The sequence below is a fragment of the Papilio polytes genome, unplaced genomic scaffold (assembly GCF_000836215.1).
Source record: "Papilio polytes unplaced genomic scaffold, Ppol_1.0 DF823935.1, whole genome shotgun sequence".
Classification (NCBI taxonomy): domain Eukaryota; kingdom Metazoa; phylum Arthropoda; class Insecta; order Lepidoptera; family Papilionidae; genus Papilio; species Papilio polytes.
Genome location: NW_013525269.1, coordinates 2,111,534 through 2,131,255, shown reverse-complemented (window position 1 = coordinate 2,131,255; position 19,722 = coordinate 2,111,534). Strand labels below are relative to the sequence as shown.

At 34.8% G+C, this 19,722-nt stretch overlaps 4 protein-coding genes across 5 annotated transcripts in view; 2 read left to right on the top strand and 2 right to left on the bottom strand.

The window, feature by feature from the left end:
• The window catches only part of LOC106101883, a 44,099-nt gene extending 34,527 nt beyond the window's left edge, over positions 1-9,572 (top strand). The window contains exons 3-10 of the mRNA XM_013281237.1: positions 1,969-2,064; positions 4,327-4,433; positions 4,813-4,961; positions 5,201-5,281; positions 5,523-5,672; positions 6,290-6,437; positions 6,917-7,061; positions 7,680-9,572. Of these exons, the coding sequence (XP_013136691.1) occupies positions 1,969-2,064; positions 4,327-4,433; positions 4,813-4,961; positions 5,201-5,281; positions 5,523-5,672; positions 6,290-6,437; positions 6,917-7,061; positions 7,680-7,873 (1,070 nt within the window). The 3' untranslated portion in view covers positions 7,874-9,572. The remainder of the gene's footprint in view (positions 1-1,968; positions 2,065-4,326; positions 4,434-4,812; positions 4,962-5,200; positions 5,282-5,522; positions 5,673-6,289; positions 6,438-6,916; positions 7,062-7,679) is intronic.
• Positions 9,573-10,213: 641 nt separating this feature from the next.
• LOC106101885 lies at positions 10,214-19,377 on the bottom strand. Of its 2 annotated transcripts, none has more exons than XM_013281239.1 (12): positions 19,311-19,377; positions 18,911-18,996; positions 18,739-18,839; positions 17,839-17,980; positions 15,886-15,991; positions 15,663-15,744; positions 15,295-15,388; positions 14,828-15,223; positions 14,198-14,724; positions 13,865-13,946; positions 13,687-13,780; positions 10,214-13,599 (listed from the first exon to the last, which is right to left on the bottom strand). In XM_013281239.1, exons 1-12 carry the CDS (start codon positions 19,356-19,358, stop codon positions 12,355-12,357), a joined length of 3,003 nt encoding a protein of 1,000 aa, XP_013136693.1. In that variant the 5' UTR covers positions 19,359-19,377; the 3' UTR covers positions 10,214-12,354. The 2 variants fall into 2 exon arrangements, with proteins under 2 accessions (XP_013136693.1, XP_013136694.1); XM_013281240.1 differs by having other exon boundaries at positions 19,320-19,377.
• On the top strand, positions 16,251-17,643 carry LOC106101887 (coiled-coil domain-containing protein 113-like). The gene has a single exon (XM_013281241.1). It carries the CDS (start codon positions 16,367-16,369, stop codon positions 17,594-17,596), a length of 1,230 nt encoding a protein of 409 aa, XP_013136695.1. The 5' UTR covers positions 16,251-16,366; the 3' UTR covers positions 17,597-17,643.
• The window catches only part of LOC106101802, a 12,353-nt gene continuing 12,003 nt past the window's right edge, over positions 19,373-19,722 (bottom strand). The window contains exon 5 of the mRNA XM_013281138.1: positions 19,373-19,382. Coding sequence (XP_013136592.1) covers positions 19,373-19,382 — 10 coding nt within the window. The remainder of the gene's footprint in view (positions 19,383-19,722) is intronic.

Below are 19,722 nucleotides of genomic sequence, written 5' to 3'. Positions count from 1 at the left end.
CTAGTTACGGTCCACGGCTTTATTTGTGCTCGCTCACGACGCAACTGCTACCTATTGTACAGACCATCTTAATATATTACTATCCTTTGTTATGTGAATCTATTCAACGAAATGATAGTGGAAAAAATAACTCCATGTATATGTTTAAAAAGTATCTTAGTAATAAAATAATCTTTCGTTGAAACCTATGTTGTCTCTGTCTTGTCAATGAGAATGAAAGAGATAACAATATGTATTCATAGAAGGCAATGAAATTCTACGGATAATACTAAATATTAGTTAAAAAATAACATCGTAACATATTCCGTTTTTTTATAAGAATTATGTATTGAGATGTTATTAGGCTTGCTAATTAAATACTCTATTTGTCAAGCTTTCAAATACAAACATAAACATCGTAAATATGTAAATTGTAGTACTTACTTCGCAAGAAGTAATTAGTATATTGAGTTATTACAGATTTCCCTGATTTTATATTAATTATCGATAAACTGTGCGTATGTCCTCCAATGATAGTCATAAAGTCTTTATTCACAGATAGTGTTTACTAAGTCATCATTATAATATTTAAATAAGCGTTGCGGCTAATATAATAAATAGATATATATATGGTGCCAAGTAAGGAGAGTTATTCTTACTTCTTACTAATATTATAAATGCGAAAGTTTAGATGGATGAATGTTTATTACAGTTTTTAGCCTAAACTGCTGAACGAATTTGGATGAAATTTTATGTAGGTGTAAAAGACAGTCTGGAAGAATACATAGGCTACTTTCTTTTTTTTTATAATTGCACGAGGACGGATTTACAGGCGAAAGCTTGTTAAAAATATAAGAAGAAAATCCGATTTCTTCTGAGAATTACTTCAATAAAAACATTTACATTTTTTATTACTATCAAGCTTCTTAAAAAAGTATTTACGCAATCCAGCAATTAAAAACTAAATCCAGCCGACTGGTACACAATCATAAAAACTAAGAAAGTATCTGACACCAGTAATAAATAAGTCTTACTAAAAACTTTGAGTTATTATTATATTCCGTGTTATAATGGCATTAAACTATAGAAGTAATTAATCCATAGACTCGACCACTCGGGTCCATGCAGCTGGTTCGATGCCCGTTCCGCTTTGCCCACCGCGTGTGAACAACTCCCTATCATTTCGGGAAATTCTCTAGAACACACAATGCTTACCATCCTTATGCCTTAAATGGTCTCAAAGATTGCCTTGTGTGGTAAAAGATCCATAAAATTATTAAAAATCATTAAAAAGTTTCAAAACAATCCAGTACAGCGGCAACACTACGTACAAAATATAGAGAGGGTATAAGTTTTTTTAGAAAATAATATGATAAAGATGTCATTAGGGACAGGACTTATATGCCAATGATCTAGTATTGGGCCGCTACTTTGAAAAGGTACAGATTTCTACTTTATAGTATATACCTAGATTTAAACAAAACACAAATAAGGATGAATCTCGTAATCAAATGTGAGATGACTGCATAATGATTCCAATGACGTAAGTCACGGCTCCTGATTCAAGTCACAAGTCCTAAAAGCGACTCGTCAAGCAAGTTTGCAAATTTCGACAAACACTAATCTTTGAATTAACAGTCCACGTACGTGGAGATTCTCACGATAGCGTAGCAACAGTATTGTCTAACAATATACGTGATTGTTGAATCAATTTTAACGATATCAAAACTTAACAAACGTTTAAGACCTTAAAATAAATTTTATACCCATCAAATTACTTCTAGATACTAAAAACGGGTGTACATCTTTGACTGAACGTGCACAACTATAGTGCGATTGTCGATTGTTTCACAGTCCATTCAACACCTCCATATAAGTTCATAGAAATCAAAACACGACGAATCAGTTGTGCGATACTTTAGTCAAAGGTGTGCGTGCGCTCTTAAAATTGTGTTTCGTATTGTATGAGTAAATGTTCTTTTGTTTCAGGTTCAGAATCTCGGGTGCAATGTACTCCCGAAGTGATGGCGGTCACCATTCCCATGGATGGAGACAGGAAGATCTCCTATCTCGACAACCTTAAAGGTAAACTTAATCTGCTCTTTATCTGTTATTATATTCCGCACCAGTTTTATTGTCTAAGATAGAATTATGTTGGATGGTACAAAAATCTCTTTGGTGATATTACGTGAATAGAGCATCTGCTAGCTTCCTTAATACTATTTTTTAATAGGACACTAGTGACATAATTTCCACCTCCTATACTGCGTTATATTGTTAAAAGAAACAGAGTTCATTTTTGTGTGTAGAAATACTACAGTTTTCTGCAAAATGTTCTGGTTCTTTAACTCACGTTCCCGAGAACAGTTCCTCATCGACTGCCTAGACAAATGTCTCTTTAAACTAAAAACAATTCTGTTAACCATTCGCATACGTTGTATACCTTTGGCACACACTCTGCCGTGTTTCTTATGTCCACTGTGCTTGTGCGAATTATTAAATATTGTTTAGAATACCTATTTGCCTTGCATTCTTAGAAACTCGTTTATTAAGATTTGTATTTTTATTTCTATTTATTACAAATTTTAAGAAGCTCGCTCTTTTAGTGAGGTAATTTTCTAGGATTTAAAGGTGATAAAAATTATCTTTACTTATGTTCATTGAATATTCAAAAGTGCTCTTGAATATTATAATTCTTCCTTTGACATCTTATAGTGATTAATTTCAGTTCAGATCAAAGGAGTTAATTCCTTTATACTATGAATTTTGATAACAAAGGCTGTCAAATTAGATAGGCAATCGAGAATTCATTAAAGGAATAAAGCGTTGATGAGATTAATACAAGATTATAAAGCGTATGAAATGCTCCATTATTCAAATCAATTGTATATTTTAAATTAACTATTATTTAATTCATCATCACTATTTCAAGAACATGATAAGAAGGTTCCCATTTTTATACGGTAACTATTGATAGAGTTGAACTCTTGGAAGAGTTTTTTTTAGGACAGCGCTATGTCGCCTTCTCGTACCTCTAAAATGTAGGATCAGAGATTTCGGGTACAGCTTTATTTCTTTATTAAAGGTTTATTTTCTCTTTGAAATTTTACAATATAACTTACAAATTAATATCACATTTAAAATACTAAAAACTACTATGAAGGGATTTACTTTCAATTTGTAAACGATAAATATCTCCATTCAAGTTACCCTGTTTCTATGTCTAAACGCTATTGATGTGAATGCAGTAAATCCATTCAACACTGTCAATTCATTCGTCAAGACTTCTAAAATGCGGTATTTAAACTGCAAAGATCCTATACATTGATGAATTTCAGTTTGCCATTCACTGTCAATAGCATCCACTTTATTGCATACGAACTATTTATCCATCTAGAAAAGAACAGGATGAAACGGGAACTTAAAATCCAAGGTCTATCGTAATATGAAAAAACACTATCAATTGTTTTCCTTAACATTTGTTGTTTTTAAGAAGACACATTTGACTAAACTATCGCATAACTGTTGAGCGATTATCTGTTTAGGCGCACAATTAAAAATTGAGTGTTGGGCACACCTCCATTTTAGCTTATAGGAATCAAATCGTCTAAATTTCATTAAGACGAGCACGCACTTAAAATCGATTCAATTAAAATTTTCAAATTAACCCAGACGAATTGAAGTAATTGTTTGAAAGTCACTGGCAACAGGTACACAATTTATAAACCGTCAGGATTCAACGAAAATGGTAAAGAAGCAATATCGCGGGAGGACGCGTTGTAAATCTTTCCTTGTGTATACTGAATTGACACATCAATGGAATGGAAAATATGCGTATAAATATCACATAAATGTTTTCGAATCGAAAGAAGAAATCTGCCATAGTCCCTGGGAACAGTCAGGATTTATGGACGAATGAAACAACAATAACAATAGGAGTTAAGTTCATAAATAAGACTGTAACAGCGCATTGTTTAATCACGCTTTGATGCGTATGAGCTTCTGAAGGTGCGCCACTGCTCCATTTTTATTGTGCATTCGAACAGTTGAATTGGCTGTGAAACAATCGACAATCGACAGTAGCACAACAGTTGTACGATAGTTTAGTGAAAGGTGTGCGCTTGCTCTAAAATAAGAACTGCTTCGTATGAAAAAAAATCAACTTTAACAAATAAAACTAATAAGAGAGTTAAAGCAGTGTTTTTAAATGTTTGCAAAAACAATATCGCAAACATGTAGCTATTGTAACTGGAATCATCTCAAACGAACTAATATCGACTAAAGTTTACTGATATATCAAGTAAATAAAGGCTAGTGTACCTTTAAATCCATTATCACATTTTTCAGATTATAAACCATGTCTACCAAACATCGAGAACAATGCTGCGACTTTCGTACTCGACCTGCAGGACCATCATAAATGCGGCGTCACCCGGGTCATCAATCAAATTACGGTAACGACATTTCACATCATAGCGATTATAATTTGTATCGAAATAAAGCAATTGATAAGACAGTGACAAATCACCATATATCAGTAAAGGATTTTCCAAAAATCGACTTTCTCCAATTCATTTATTGTTCATCTTCAAACTGACCCATAGAAAACGAGATGACTTGGTTTTCCAGGTCATGTTTGCGTAATACTAATAATAGACCATAAAAAAACAAAAGCAAGTAGCCTATGTGTTCTTCCAGACTATCCTCTACATCAACACACTACAAATTTTATCGATATTGGTTTAGCCGTTTAGGCTAAAAATTCTAACAAATAACCATTGATCTAAAATTTCCCATTTATAATATTAGTAAGAAGTATATTTTAAATTCCAGGGTAGACGTACCTTCTACCACAAGATAATGATAGAGCTGGGCGATGGCGGTCGGGAGACGGTGACTGTTCGCTGCATGGTGACCGGCAAGCCGCATCTGCTCGCCAGGCGAGCAGTGGAGCCATTCCCGCTTGACTTTAATGAACCTGAGTAAGTAATATTATAGCTACTTTTACTAATGCTAATACGTTGACTATGGCCTACTCAACCTAAGTTAGGATAGGCTCCGAGTCCCTCAATGCGGAAGTACAATGAGCTGGTGATGAAGTATAGCTACGGGATCCTTCTTTAAACAATTCTGGGAATTCTGGAAACGGGAGTTATAGCTTCTATACATGCAGTGTCAGTAATATAGGTGTGTGACTAAAATGCCTTCCAATTTCTTCCAGTGTCCTGAATATCACGAGATACGAAGAGGGCCGAGCACCAGAACCGGTGTTAGGAGCTGTTGTAAAACAGAATGGTAAACAGTAAGTATTTACACATTTTTTTCCTTTTTATTAAATGTATACTTTTGTTTTCTGAATGGCAACTACAATTTGTACAACCCTTGTGATCAAATGTAGGTTCTAGGGTATCCTAGAAGTAATATAAAAAAGGTTTTCACCAAATACTTAAGTTCACGTCAAAGTCTTGCTAAGAAGATAAATTCTAGTAATAGACATTATTTAATTATTGGCTTAATTTCCACTAACTCTATCTTGTTTGCAGGGTGTCAGGCGAGATATCAGTTAGCCCGGGCACTCCGCTGTCGATGGAGATCTTCTTAGACAACTCTTCTGCTCCAGTGTACGGCTTGTTCGTTAGTTACATGCACGTCACCGATACTGGCAAGCAACAGGAGACTATTGTCTTTAATGGGTAAGTGTTTATCATCTATCCTTCTATCCTATCCTATCCTATCCTATATCCTATATATTATAATAAAGCGTAAACACACACTTCTTTGTTGCCTATGATGTCAGCTATTACAGCATGTTTTTGAATAATTCTTTTTTTAATAAAATATCCTACACTTACGTCACGCTTTAGACTATATATTTTCACGCCATTAAACTTAGGGGTAAATATTTTGGATAAAAACCATAATGTGGGAAAGAGACCATAAGTTGCTGCCAACATCAAGGAAGCAAGACTGTCAAGGTTTGTCATGTCATGTCAGTTTGACATTTGCAATTGATAATTTGACAAATGTAAACAATATATTTTTTTTATAATTCTATGTGGATGAAGTCGCATGGGAACAGCTAGTCATTGATATTATTATTTTCATTATCATCACCATGATTATTAGTAATATCAAATCTTTTGCAAATTTTGCAGTAAAGACTGGGTTAAAAATATTAGAAGTGGGTGGGACAATTTAAAGTACAAATCCCTGAAATATTGATTTAAAATATTTTATATGATTAAAGAAAAGTTTACACTTTTTTTAAAGTGTACAGATTAATATTTAATTGCATTTTAATTAATTCCAGATGTTCCGTTGACCCTTACTTATTCGACAACTTCGTGACGACCGACGGCGACGTGCTCGCAGCCAAGTTCAAAGCCTTCAAGTTCCCGGACACCACTTATGTTCAGTTCCGTGGAACTGTCACCGTCTGCTTGGACAAATGCCAGGGGGTAAGTCTACAAGTACTGCAATATAGAAACAGTAGTTTATGGTCTCATATATTGGTGAAAGTGTTTCTTTGATACCAAAACTTTGTCTGGAGCTAAACTCTATTTAACTTAATCAAAAAGAGAGGTGCCGCTGAATTATATACTTTTTCCATCGGCATCGTCAGCTCACTACTATACGTCCCAAATAAGGGGCTCGGAGCCTGCCCTAAGTAAGGGCTGCCGTAGTCAACCATTCTGTCCCACTGCGGGTTGACTTCACAAATATCTTTGAAATTATTCGCCAATATGTGCATGTGGCGTCACGATGTTTTCGATATTCGAAAATCACATTGGTACGGCGGGATTCGATCCCAGGTTCTCTTGATTACAAGTCAAGTGCTTAAACCCCTGAGCCACCGGCGCTCTCTTTACTTCTTATAGGTAATATAGGTAAATATATTATTTTTGTAGTTTTGTAATCCAATATTCTTTGTTTCTAGGTTCAATGCAGTAACGGCGCAACAGGATACGGAAGGAAGCGGCGCTCAGTTGCCTCAAGTGCTGACTCCAACAAAGTTTACGAAGTGTCTCTCACCACATTCATCAAAGTCGACTGGACAGATCCCAACGCCGCTAGAGACTCAGGTATGTTAATTTAATTAAAGAAAATTAAAAATTAACTAACACACTAAAGACAACATATTCATCCAAAGTGAGCTACTTACATTATATTATGTGTTGAAAATCTCTACTAAATAAATTCCATAGCAACTAATTTGTTTTTAATTGTTTATTGTTTCTGACTGTTTATTAAGATTTTTTAATAATTATTAAGTTAGCTTTCGCCCGCGACTCAGTCTGCGTGATATTAAAAAAAGCAAGTAGCCTATGTGTTCTTCCACACAATCCTCTACATCTATGCCAAAATTCATCGAGATTCGTTCAGCCGTTTAAACTTCAAACTCAATCATCCATCATCATCATCACCAAACAAACATCCATCAAAATTTTCGCATTTATAACATTACTTAAAAATATATTTAACTGGCTTTCTCGCGCGACTCCTTTCGCGTGGAATTAAAAAACAGAAAAGCAATAGCCAATGTATTCTTCCGGGCTATTTTCGTTTAAGCTACAACAAACATCCATCCATCTAAACTTTCGCATTTATAATAGTATGATTTTTTAAAGTAACTTACGATGTACTAATGTCTGGGCGCAAATAGAAAGTAACTAAATATCATGTTTTTATTTTGATTTCAGAATATCTGTCGTTATTAAAAAATCTGAAAGTAGCAAATCAGAAGCTCGGGGACGTGGACGGCACGCCGGCGACAGTCGCCGAGCACACGCAGGACAATAGGCTAATCGTTCATACGATGGACGAGCCCAACGCCGCCACTGTTCTCACACAGAGCTGCTTATTGCTTCTCATTAGCTTACTTTTAGCGTATTAATATTATTATTATTATTCATTTATTTTAAATAAATGTGAACAAAAGAAATCTCCACTAACATAAATAGGAAACATTTGTATTTTTGTATGTATTGAAATAACTCAAAAAGTACTAGAGCGATTTTAAAATTTCTTTCATCGTTAAAAAGATAATTTATCTGTGAGTACCTTTTTTTTAATTTCACGCAGCCGAAGTCGCGAACAACAGCTAGCTAACGATAGAATTACACATTCACTTCTGTATGTACTGCAGTAAATACGCTTTTGTTTTTCACTTATTCAAGTGTATGCGAGACGAACATATACTAAAGAGCGAGACATAATTATAAAATTTTAGAGATTTATTAATTCGAGATTTCATTATTTACATTTATTTATAACTGAATGAAGATGTACTGTTTTGTAAAAGTTGTACCGAATTTTAAATGAGATATCACAACTAAACTTTTAGATTAGTATATGAGAAAAGAAATGCTAAGATAGAAAAAGTTAATGTAAAATTTATGTACAGTCTCGGAAATCTTCGGTGTTTCACTTTGGGAAATTTACCTTGTTCATTGCAACGAGACTAAGTCCACCTCTTCCTACAAATACTTATTAGATAGCAGTGAGTGGTGCAAATGACGGGATAATAATAAAAAGAAATTAACCGTGTATTACAAAATGACTGTTCGTATAGACACGTTTTAAAGCTGCGTCAAATTTTTTTATGTTCCGCGTTGTCTCAAAATGTTAAAACGATTGTAGCTTTGAGTTCGAACACCGACAGTTTCCCCAATTGTACTTTGATTTTGAATGTGATAAAAAGACAATTATCTATATTTATAGTAAATTGAAATTTTAATACTTTATTTACATCTTTTTTCAAAATAATGAACATCACAAATAAATGTTAACTGTTAACGATTACACTTTACCAACTACATTTAAATTACTATAATAATTACTTAGATTTAAGTGAAAGTGATTTAATTTTAATTTAAGTATACCGTAAAGTTTAGTGCCTACTTAATTAAAATAATAAAACTAATGCTGACGCATTTAAGTCCGCTAGTCTTTAAAATAAATGGGTTTATACAATAAGAAATATATGCTCATTTTTCTTCTCGAATATGATACCATTACTGTAATTATATTTAAAAAAATGATGTAATCTACGCAGATATGGTAAATATTTTGACTGTAAACTGTGCTCAGTGGACTGAACAATTACAAATATATGCAAAACAATCAATAAGAGAGGTGTTGCTACTATATTTGTAAGATATGCAAATATATCAAATTACTATCAACTCGGACGTTTTAACACCCTCGCGTTACATGAGTAGGTAAATTAGCAAAAAATAAATTGAATTTATACCCAATAAACAATTTTTCTTCACACTATACGAGTATACCACAAATTACTAATAAATATATAACAATTTTTCTATTTAGAAAGATAATTGCTACAAACCCTAGGTAAAGATCTCGTAACAATGTTAAGTTACTTTGAGAGACGGTCTAAGATAACTTGACATCCAACTATGCTATGACATCGACAAAGCAATACGAATTTACCTCTTTAAGGCAATCAGACATGAAATGGAACAAAATCTTAATATACCAACATCATTGTTATTAAGCGAAGAATGCAAAGGACTGGGTATTTAATAGTTACTTTTAAGTTTTCCATCTTATGTGTTAAATAAGCAACTAAGAAAAAATCCTACATGGTGCTTCATAATACGTAACTATTTCTCAGTTTTGTAATTTACTAGGAATCTAAACTGCTAAACATAATGTTAACAAAGGAATTAAAATAATGGAATAAATATGTCTTACAATTATTCTGTTTTATTTACAAACCATATTAAAATTTAAACCTAAAAAATTAACAAGGATGATAAAATAAGTTGAAAAGAATAATTTACAGAGTCCTAACGACTTTCATGTTTGACCCTAGTAGTAAGGAATCATAAATCAAAGAAATAATGGATCTCGTATTACACAAATATATGTATGTGGATGGATGGCTGTAAAGGTAGAGGAAGACCGATAGAAGTATGGATTTTGTAAAAGAGGTTATGCTTAACCCATAATTCGATAGTGTCCAGTGTGACGAATAACTAATTTTAAAATGTACTAAACTAGTTTAGAAAAAAATACGTGAGATTTTGAATTTAGTGTGTTGGTAACATATTTTTTTTCCTACAAAAAACCTAGAATTAAGAAGGGAGTGAATTCAGATATGGCGGCTGATAGAGATGTATGGAAGAGAGAAGAGAGTTGTGATACGGACAAGGGATAGCAATGAATAAAATGATTTTAGGAATATGAACTCGTAAATAAAACATATTCAAAGATTTCAGTCTTTTAATAGAATCATTGTAACTGATAAATCTAATATAGTTACTAATCAATGAAATAAACATTATAAAGAAATATCTAATACATCACAAGACATATCTAAGGTATATAAAAACGATTTTTGCTAAAAGTACATATTTAAGGTGCGTTCTCGTAAAACAAAGGATAAACCACAAATGTTACAATTCAAACTTACAAAGGTACGATTTTAAAATGCTTGTTTCAGCACATTTAAGAATACAAATATCAATTAAACATTCAAGCTAATATATAATTTTCGAGCAAAAATAACATGCGTTTTGAAACATTATTTTAAAATATATTTCCAAAAGGGGAAATCATCTAATCATTTTAAGACAAAACTGTAACAAATCAAACATTTGTTTTAATACAGTCATAGATTGATTATAACTTAAGTTAGCACTTAATGAAATCTACTAAAATAATAGCAAAACTAACTGCCACTCTAAAGAGTTCATTTTATAACTTACGAGTAGTATAAAATTCTCAGGAAATATAAGCAAAGATGTAGTCCCTTAGTGGCCAGTTAAAAATGACTGCAACAGTTAAAGTAATCACATGATATTTACAAAATAGTTATTTTAATGTATCTGTAATCCTTTGCTAATAACGTCCTATTTACATAATACAAGTAAAAAGCAATTTAAAAATTACAGGATAACGTACATAAAAGTAGCTTTGAAGTCAAAGGCCTGAAGGCCCGTAGAAATTATTAAGAGATTGATTTTTTATCCCAAAGAAAAATGGTTAAAACTACAATATAAATACATTTGTTTACATTTAAAAAATACAATTCGCCTGAATATTTAAGAAACATTAGTTATAAATCATTAATTAAAAAAGTAAATAGACACAAAATATCTAGTAATTACTAATTGGCACAAAACCTACAGATAAATGGCAAGGTTTTCTTTTATTCGAAATTTATGCATTACAATACTTACAACTAGATTTAACCAAAGAAGGTAACGGAATGCTACAGTTGTGCGTTTCTGAATACGATGAATAAATATTTTGATTATAGTAAAGTTAAAACTAAACATTTTTGACATAATTACTTACAAAATACTTCGGATGGCATAGTTTACCGAAAACAATAATGCTAAAAACATTCTAGTTTCTTGTTGGCAAAACAACACAATAATCATTGTATAGAACATACAGTAACACAGTTTAAAAAAAACTAAATTAAAAGTAACAGTTTAACTTAACGAAGTTACACATTATTACGTCTAAAACCACTGATCTGTAGATATGGATAGGTCGCCTGGCAATGTCTATTGCTAGACTCCTCAAAAGCTGTTAATTCCCGATAGTTAATTTTATCTCTATTATAGCTACCGTTAGTGCCAAACCGGTGATAATCATTTAGACACAAGATACGGCTTATGACCTATCCATCTATAGAGATCAATGTACCAGTCGCATTGACCGTTGGTTCCTTATGGTTGGTCTATACAATTAGTAAAAGAACATATAATAATATCATACGAGATAAGTGTTTCGATTTAATAAAGCCAGAGCTATGTTCTGTACAAATATAGATAAATGACCAAGTAAAAATCAGTGATCATCATCATCAGACAGTGTTCTTTTTTATATCTCTTAAATAAAATGAGTTACACGTTTCTACTCTAAAAACCTCCTTATGATTATAAAAATGGAATACACATCTACTATTCTTAACTTTATAAATTGATGAAAACTCTTTGAAAAAATGTACGAATTCTTTATCGTATCTCACTTTAAAATAGTGTTGAATTTAGTAATATTTTAGGAGAACACATTCATCACCTAATATAGGTATAGTTTCCTTATAGTTGTATTTTACAATAATCATTAAAATCGACCTTCAAACTACTTAAAAATGTCGAAACAGAAAACACACATGTCATAGACACAACGTTCATCATCCTCTCTATCTTTTCCTACTCTCTACTTCTCCACGGTTGACATACCGGGTTTTTGTTCTCCAAATAACTCTATCATCCGTCATATCAGTCATCACTCCCTTCTTGGTCATATCACCTTTCACGCAATCCATCCATCTCTATCTAGGTCTACTTCTACCAGTGTAAGCAAAAATAAAGTTCATGGAGACCTTCAACAATATTAATCTGTGACTTGTTTTTCTGAACCACTCTGCCAACCAGAATCCATTGTATTAGTGTCACTGTAGCAATGGTGATGACTTGTTTTTAGAATATCCTCTTTCACGTCTCTAACAGGCTCGTACTGAGAATCAGGTCCTAAGCACTTTGAAGTTTCCGGTTCATTGGAGTATACTATATCCTTTCTTCTGTCATCTTCGTCAGAGAGAAGAGACTCCTCGGTGTTAGGAGATAAGGGAGAATGAACCGGTGGTGGGGGCACGAAGAACTCTGGCTTACTGGAATCTGAACTTGATTGCCTGAGATGATCTTTAGGCAAGTTTTTAGGGCTAGTTCTAGGCATACGCAATGGACTAATATGAGCCCTCGCCTTAGGACTACCCTCTATACGTATACTCGCGTTCAAGTCTGACATTCTGCGGTCTTCAATGCGACTGTCGTTCATTCTGTCGATCTTCGAATCGTTCAACCGGTCTCTGGAATCGATTCGATCAACCCTCGAATCGTTTAGACGATCTCGAGAATCGACACGGTCTACTCGTGGATCGTTCAGACGGTCACGTGATTCGTTCATTCTATCAATTCGCGAATCATTAAGACGTTCAATTCTAGAATCGTTTAATCGATCTCTAGAATCACTCAAGCGTTCACTCATACGAACTTCATTCATCCTGTCACTGATACGGGAGTCATTGAATTTCTCACTAATTCTTGAATCATTCATTCTGTCACTTATTCTGGAATCGTGCATTCTGTCACTAATTCTAGAATCGTTCATTCTGTCGCTTATTCTAGCGTCGTTCATTCTGTCACTTATCCTAGCGTCGTTCATTCTGTCACTAATTCGAGAGTCGTTCATTCTATCACTTATTCTAGAATCGTTCAATCTGTCACTTACTCGGGAATCGTTAATTCTGTCGCTTATTCTTGAATCATTCATTCTGTCACTAACTCTGGGATCATTCATTCTGTCACACATCCTCTCAGTCATTCTCATTGAATTGTTCAGTTGCTCTATTTGTTGCTCTGTTAACCTGACCGAACTGTTTAAGTCTTGGCGTATTTTTTCTTGATTTTTCATATGTTTGTCACTCTGTCTTGGTCGACGTTTGGAACCAACTTGTGGTTGTGGACGCTGCTGTCTTGTTAATGTAAATGATCCCGTGTCAGATTCCGATGTGGATTCTGGATGGTTCTCTATGGTCCCGACAAGGGCTGATACATTCGGATTTATGCAACAGTCGGCCTGAAAATGAGCAGATTTTTTTTTAATTCCTAGAATGCTTTTACAGAGTTATTCATAAACATATTAAAAAGAATTGATAAAATATACCTTGACTGAAACATTACAGCAACTAGATACATCAGCAAAATAAACTTCAGATTCCGCGTTCTGATTGGCCGCGCGGCAGTCTTGCATTGATGCCCTGCAATTTTAATAGGTATTTGACAAATAATGTCCCAAACCATACTATACGCACAAAAATGGCATTCATGTAATTTATACCAACCGCATTGGAGAATGTTTATCGTTTTGGAATCCCAAGTTTTCCTTGCCTTGCTTCTGACAGGAGTCACTGCTTTGATCTGACACTGGAAAAAATAAAAATAGACTGTACCACAGTCTTATAATAGTAGGAGCGTGCGCATAACTTTGAATAAACTATCGTACAACTGTTTACTCTCGCTTTGATTTTTAGTTGTGCAACGTAACAGTTGAATTGGCTGCGAAACAATCGACAATCGCACAACAGTCGTGCAATAGTTTAGTCAAAGGTGTGCGCCTTCTCAGTTTGAAGTTCTATGTTTAAAATCTCATTGTAAGTAGAAAAAAAGGAATTTACCTTTACTAGCACTCTTCTGATGCAAGCATTCTATAGCGATGTTATCGTCCACTCGACAATCTCTAGGCAGATTCCCTGCACTCATACCTAACGACCTAGCACATCCCCTATAAGGTACTAAATGCCCTCGTAGTGTATTAAACCGCTCTGGACCCAATTGAGCCATTTCAGCTTGCAGCCGAGCTATTTCATTTGGATCTGTCGGATACATTTGATTCATGTGAGTCATTTCTGGGTTCATACGACTTATTTCCGGATTTAAACGGCTCATTTCTGGATTCAAACGGCTTATTTCTGGGTTCATGCGGCCCATTTCTGGGTTCAATCGACTTATTTCTGGGTTTATACGAGTCACGTCTGGATTCATTTGTACGTTCGTGTGCATTAAATAGGAACTTCTTGCGCACGTGTGCGGTTGGATAGCCATATTGGCATGTTCATGAACAGGCATGGAATTCCTATGAACGTCTATGTGATGGTGATGAAGCAGGGTAGCAGCTGCAGGATCTTGATGATGAAGATGATGTCTGTAATTTATGCACAATTATAAATTTCGATTTATTATTTAGTTCATAAGATAATAAGTATGTAAATTTTATAAGGAGATATTTTCCTTTATAGAGTACTTACCTACTACCACTCCTTCCCTGCGGACTGTAGGGCGGCGGCGGGCCCCACACTCCCGTCTGGGCATCAAAACTTCCACTCGCTTCGCCGAATCCTTCCTGATAGCCCTGAGTGAAGCCACTCGCTTGCCCAAAATTACCCTGACCCTGAGCAAAGTTACCCGAATTTTGTACAAAGTTGCCAGGAGTTTGTGAAAAATTTCCCGAAGTTTGAGCAAAAGTTGCTGGATTTTGTGAGAAATTTCCCGAATTCTGTCCTCGTTGAAATGGTTGATTGAAATTCGGTGGATAAGAACGTTCATCGTACGGTTGCGTCGGATTCTGAGGAGTTTGGTCGGTCTCGCAGAAACCATAAGCACTGTCCCCGGACTGTGGTACACCTCCCATACGGCAACGGGAACTACAAGAAAAGAGCAATTAGACACAGATAAACGATAAAAATCTATTCTATATTGAATTTATATAACGTACTTTTGACTATTACTCCTTGGCCAAGGAAACCAGCTCCACGGGGAAGTCTTTCTTGCTGCGCCGGGATTCGGAGAATACAAATTACCAATACGACCTGCAATGTAACGAACGATTAAGTTATTTAATTTATTTTTATTTGATGTATTGGTAGCTTCCCTTATTATGGTACTAGCTTTAGCCCGCGAATCTAGCATGGAATTCGAAAATCAAAAATTAGTAGTCTATGTCTTCTTTCAGACTATCCTCTTAATGCCAAATTTCATCGAGATCCGTTCAGCAGTTTAGGCTACAAAAACTAACAAACATCCGTCTACTTAAATTTTTGCATTTATAATATTAAGTAAGATTTACTATGACTAAGAGCTGACCTGGAGCCCAAAACCGATGTTGCAAGCTAAAATCCCAAGCTGGCTGTGCGGTGTGGCATTGAGCGCAACAGCTGCAATTGTTCTGCAAAAAAAAATACATTATGATTGATTATACATTCTTGGAACTCAAATTTTAAGACATTAAATTAAACTACACATCTATTAGGGATCAATGATAATAAAATTCAATTTTAAGCATTCTATCCACAAACTATTTTGTTACCTGCACGGGTCTGCCCGCGGCAGGCGTCGCCTGCCCGGTCGGCGGTCGGTACAGCGACCTGCATCGTAGCTCTAATTGCTCCCAATACATCTTCTTACGTTCATGGCTGAAAAAAATAATGCAAAATACGAGATATTAAAATGTTTCCGCCTCCAGCACCGTAAGAATAATTTTGAGCAAATGTTAAAATTTAGTTAATCTACTCTATCCAGTGAAGAAGCTTAAAAACTTCTTGAACATCAAATCGATAACTTGTTTCTTGTTACTATAGTAACTAAGACAAATAATATTGAAAATGGCATAGTTATAACCAAGACAACGATAAAAATACCGGCGTTCGAACATGAACACTATCTGAAAGCCATAAGAAAAAAAAAAACCTGAACGCTAACATATGTCACGTTAGTAATGTCAGTAGACTCCGTCACTGCAATTTTCTATCTTTTACTTGGATATTTTGAGTATTTATTTTTAGGAAAATATGTCTACATCACAGTCGCACGTCAACAGAAATTTTCCATCGCGATCAATAAGTCAAATTACAAATGAAATAGAAGAGATAACGGACGAGGAATTGGTAAAGCAAGTGAACGAGTTAAAACATCAAATCAAAGTTTTAACGTTGGAAAATGAAGTTTTCGAGAGGACTATGGCGAGATTGGACCCAACTTTATTGCATGGAATACAGCAGGCGTTGGAATACGCTACGAGGTTAAATAGTAATTCTTCATTAAACGTCGGCAGTTTTGTTAGATCTCAAACATCTAGATTGTTTTTTGAATCGTTAACAAGTCCATCAAAAATGTTTGCTAGTCCTTCAAAAATTTCTACCAAACGAGCAGAATCCTCAGCGAGAGTTGGTGGCACGGTGATGTTCGGAACCGGTCCAAAAATAAATGTTCTCGAACGGTCTGAAATTGTATCCGCCGAAATGGAGATTTTAATGGCAAACTTGGAGCTAATGCGTCAAAAAGCTGCCAAACAACACGCTTTATTGAAAGCACAATTAGAAGAACTCGAGCTCAGAGTTGAACATATACAAAATTTCCGTGAAGAGTTTTACAAGGAAGTAGTCATTGAAGGATGGGATAAGATAGCGCAGCGGATCCCAGCAGAAATATGGGTCCGATATATGAACGAGTGGGTCAAAATTACAGATAGAAAGATCGGTAAATTCAGACTGCGTACGAGCACTTTAAACACTCAATACAGCAAATTAAAAGGACAAATAAAAATAAAAGCAGAACTGAGTGAACATTTAAGGCCAGTCGATTTTGAGAAAATTAAAATTGAAAATAACGAGTGTTTATCAATAATAGATAAAAAGCTGCAGCAGTTGGCAGAGTTGAAAAAAATGACAGGAGACGCCAACTTAACATTAAGCATCCATAAGAAAGCGCTAATGGAGCAGAATATTTATTTAAATGAAGTCTTAAGCAACGTCAAGAGGAAACAAAAACAAACAATAAGTCTCAACAAAGAGACAGAAATCATAGAGAATCAAGCTAAAGGTTTAGAAGTGAAATTGGATGATATCAAAAAGTTGCGAAATGCATACGAGGTACCCGATGTAATGGATTATGTTCACGTGAAAGCTGAGATAGCAGATTTAAAACTAAGCGTCAAATTACTACAGAATAGACTTCGTATACTACAAATTGCTTTGTCCTCGCATCACAGGAGATTAAATAAATTGAGTTTGGAATCTTGAATGAAATCCTGAAATAACTTTCTATGATATTATGTGTATAAATTATTTATAGTTTCGCAAAATCTTTCATTTTGTGTCCAACCCCTTAGTTCATATTCACCATAGAATTCGTCCTTTTTGAAACACTCACTCAAATTCCACTTGAAACTTGTGTAATGTAGTTACAAACTCTAACAAAATCCATCCATCGAAATTTTCGCATTTATGATATTAGTAAGAGTAAGATTATTAAGAATGGTTACCTGAGCAGCTGGTAGGCGAGCATGCAGCTGAAGATGCAGACGAGCACGGCGCTGACGGAGAGCGCGAACACGCCGCGCAGGCACCAGTACAGCGCGCCGTGCACCACGCCACACTCCGACACGCCCTCGAACACGCACCGCACTACACAACGTACTTATATTACAAACTAGCTATTTAAAAAAAGTGAGTAGCCTTTGTGTTCTTCCAGACTATCCTCTACATCTCTACAAAATTTCATCGGAATCCGTTCAGTCGTTTAGGCTACAAACTCTAACATCCATTCATCCATCCATCTAAACTTTTACATTTATAATATTAGTATGATTGTAAATTACCAAAAGTTATAGCAAAGCTTAAATGGCTGGATAACGTCTTAAGAATATGTCACCTATTTTCAGTTACCATAGAAGACCAGCATATGTGCTGAGTGGTTTTTATATAAATAAAGAATATCATCATCAAGAGCTGAAAACAAAAGACTAAAAGTAGAAGGACGTGGACGTTACAAGAGAAGTGCAAATGCCTAATAGGCATGTGCTCCTTAATTACAGGATTTCCTAGTTAAGGAATCAAGGAAATATTGATACTGTAATCACTGATTATGGAATAAAGAATGTTTATTATTATTAAAGAAAAAAATACTGGACTCCACCCGCTAGTGAAGTGCCTTAAATATTCATGATGATGATAAAGTGGTTAAAGCCCGTCTAATCACTTTCTAACTGATTTTTTTTCTAACTGATGGCTTCTGAATTCATATATTCTCCGATGAACTTCTCTGGACATGCCTTTGTGGCTGATAAAATTTAGGCACCTTATTAATACTGCTACCTAATTAGGTAATGAGTAAACCGTAAATTCAGTATAACAGTACTATGCTACAATAATCAATTGCATACCATCTTCTTCCGTACCACTGTGCGGAGAGTCTGTAGCGACAGAATAACACGTGCAGGTCCTCGTTAGCTTCGTGTACTCGCAGAACTTTAGTGTCTGCAATCTGAGGACAAAATAAACAATTAAAATCTCTCACAACCTAAAACAACAGATTTCTTGCATGTTTGTACTCACTTGTTCATATGAATCACGGTTGTTGTGATGGTGACGAGTACACAAGTCAACGCACAGACCAAACAACAAGCGCCCACAACCTTTATCTGGAATAATAAAATACGGTTAACATAGCATTTTTCATATCTAGAAATTCAAGGTCGTGTATGTATTTACAAACAAATACATACTAAAATCTTTAACTCTCCAGAGAATCATCCCAGAAAAGCGCTCATAACAGAAATCTTCTAAACAACTATGACTGAAGCGTTTCTACAAATAGCAATATTACAACATTAAAGAATTGTTTGAACATTTGCATTAGTTTCTTTAACTACGTAATTGCAAAGTAAAGAATAACAATTTTACATATACGCATTATAAATGAATCAAACATAAAAAAGAAGCAATCATCACATACTTTTCTTACCATATAGCTGTACCGATTTCTCCTCCGCGCTAGACTCATTATGCAAACACCAGTTAGCACCAACTGAAAACAATTAAAAAATTATAAAAAAACGAAACCTCGAAATGGTAGAGCAGGTTTCAACATTTGGGCACCAATGGGTAGGCTCGCCTAGTGCAATACTACGACCACACAGCCTTAAAATGGGAAAAAATCCCGCGTTCAGTCTAATGATAATGGGTGCCGGAAGCCTAATTTTAGTCTCTTTATTGTTTTATCTTAAGAAAAGGGTCTTCTTAAAAGAAAAGGGTGGAAAAGGACACAGTGGATTTAGCGGAGGAGATGCATTTGGAGGGTAAGTAACCTACTTTTTGAGCGTGCCTTCCCTGTCAATTAATGATAGGCAACGGGAGAACAATTGGAG

Bases quoted from the DNA above. Each gene is read 5' to 3' on its own strand.
- LOC106101887 (XM_013281241.1), top strand. From the start codon at position 16,367: ATGTCTACATCACAGTCGCACGTCAACAGAAATTTTCCATCGCGATCA.
- LOC106101885 (XM_013281239.1), bottom strand. From the start codon at position 19,358: ATGAGTCTAGCGCGGAGGAGAAATCGGTACAGCTATATGGTAAGAAAA. The intron at 18,840-18,910 runs GTGAGTACAAAC...TTTTGTCCTCAG, and splicing joins ACCGTGATTCATATGAACAA to ATTGCAGACACTAAAGTTCT. The intron at 14,725-14,827 runs GTAAGTACTCTA...CATAAATTACAG, and splicing joins CAGGGAAGGAGTGGTAGTAG to ACATCATCTTCATCATCAAG.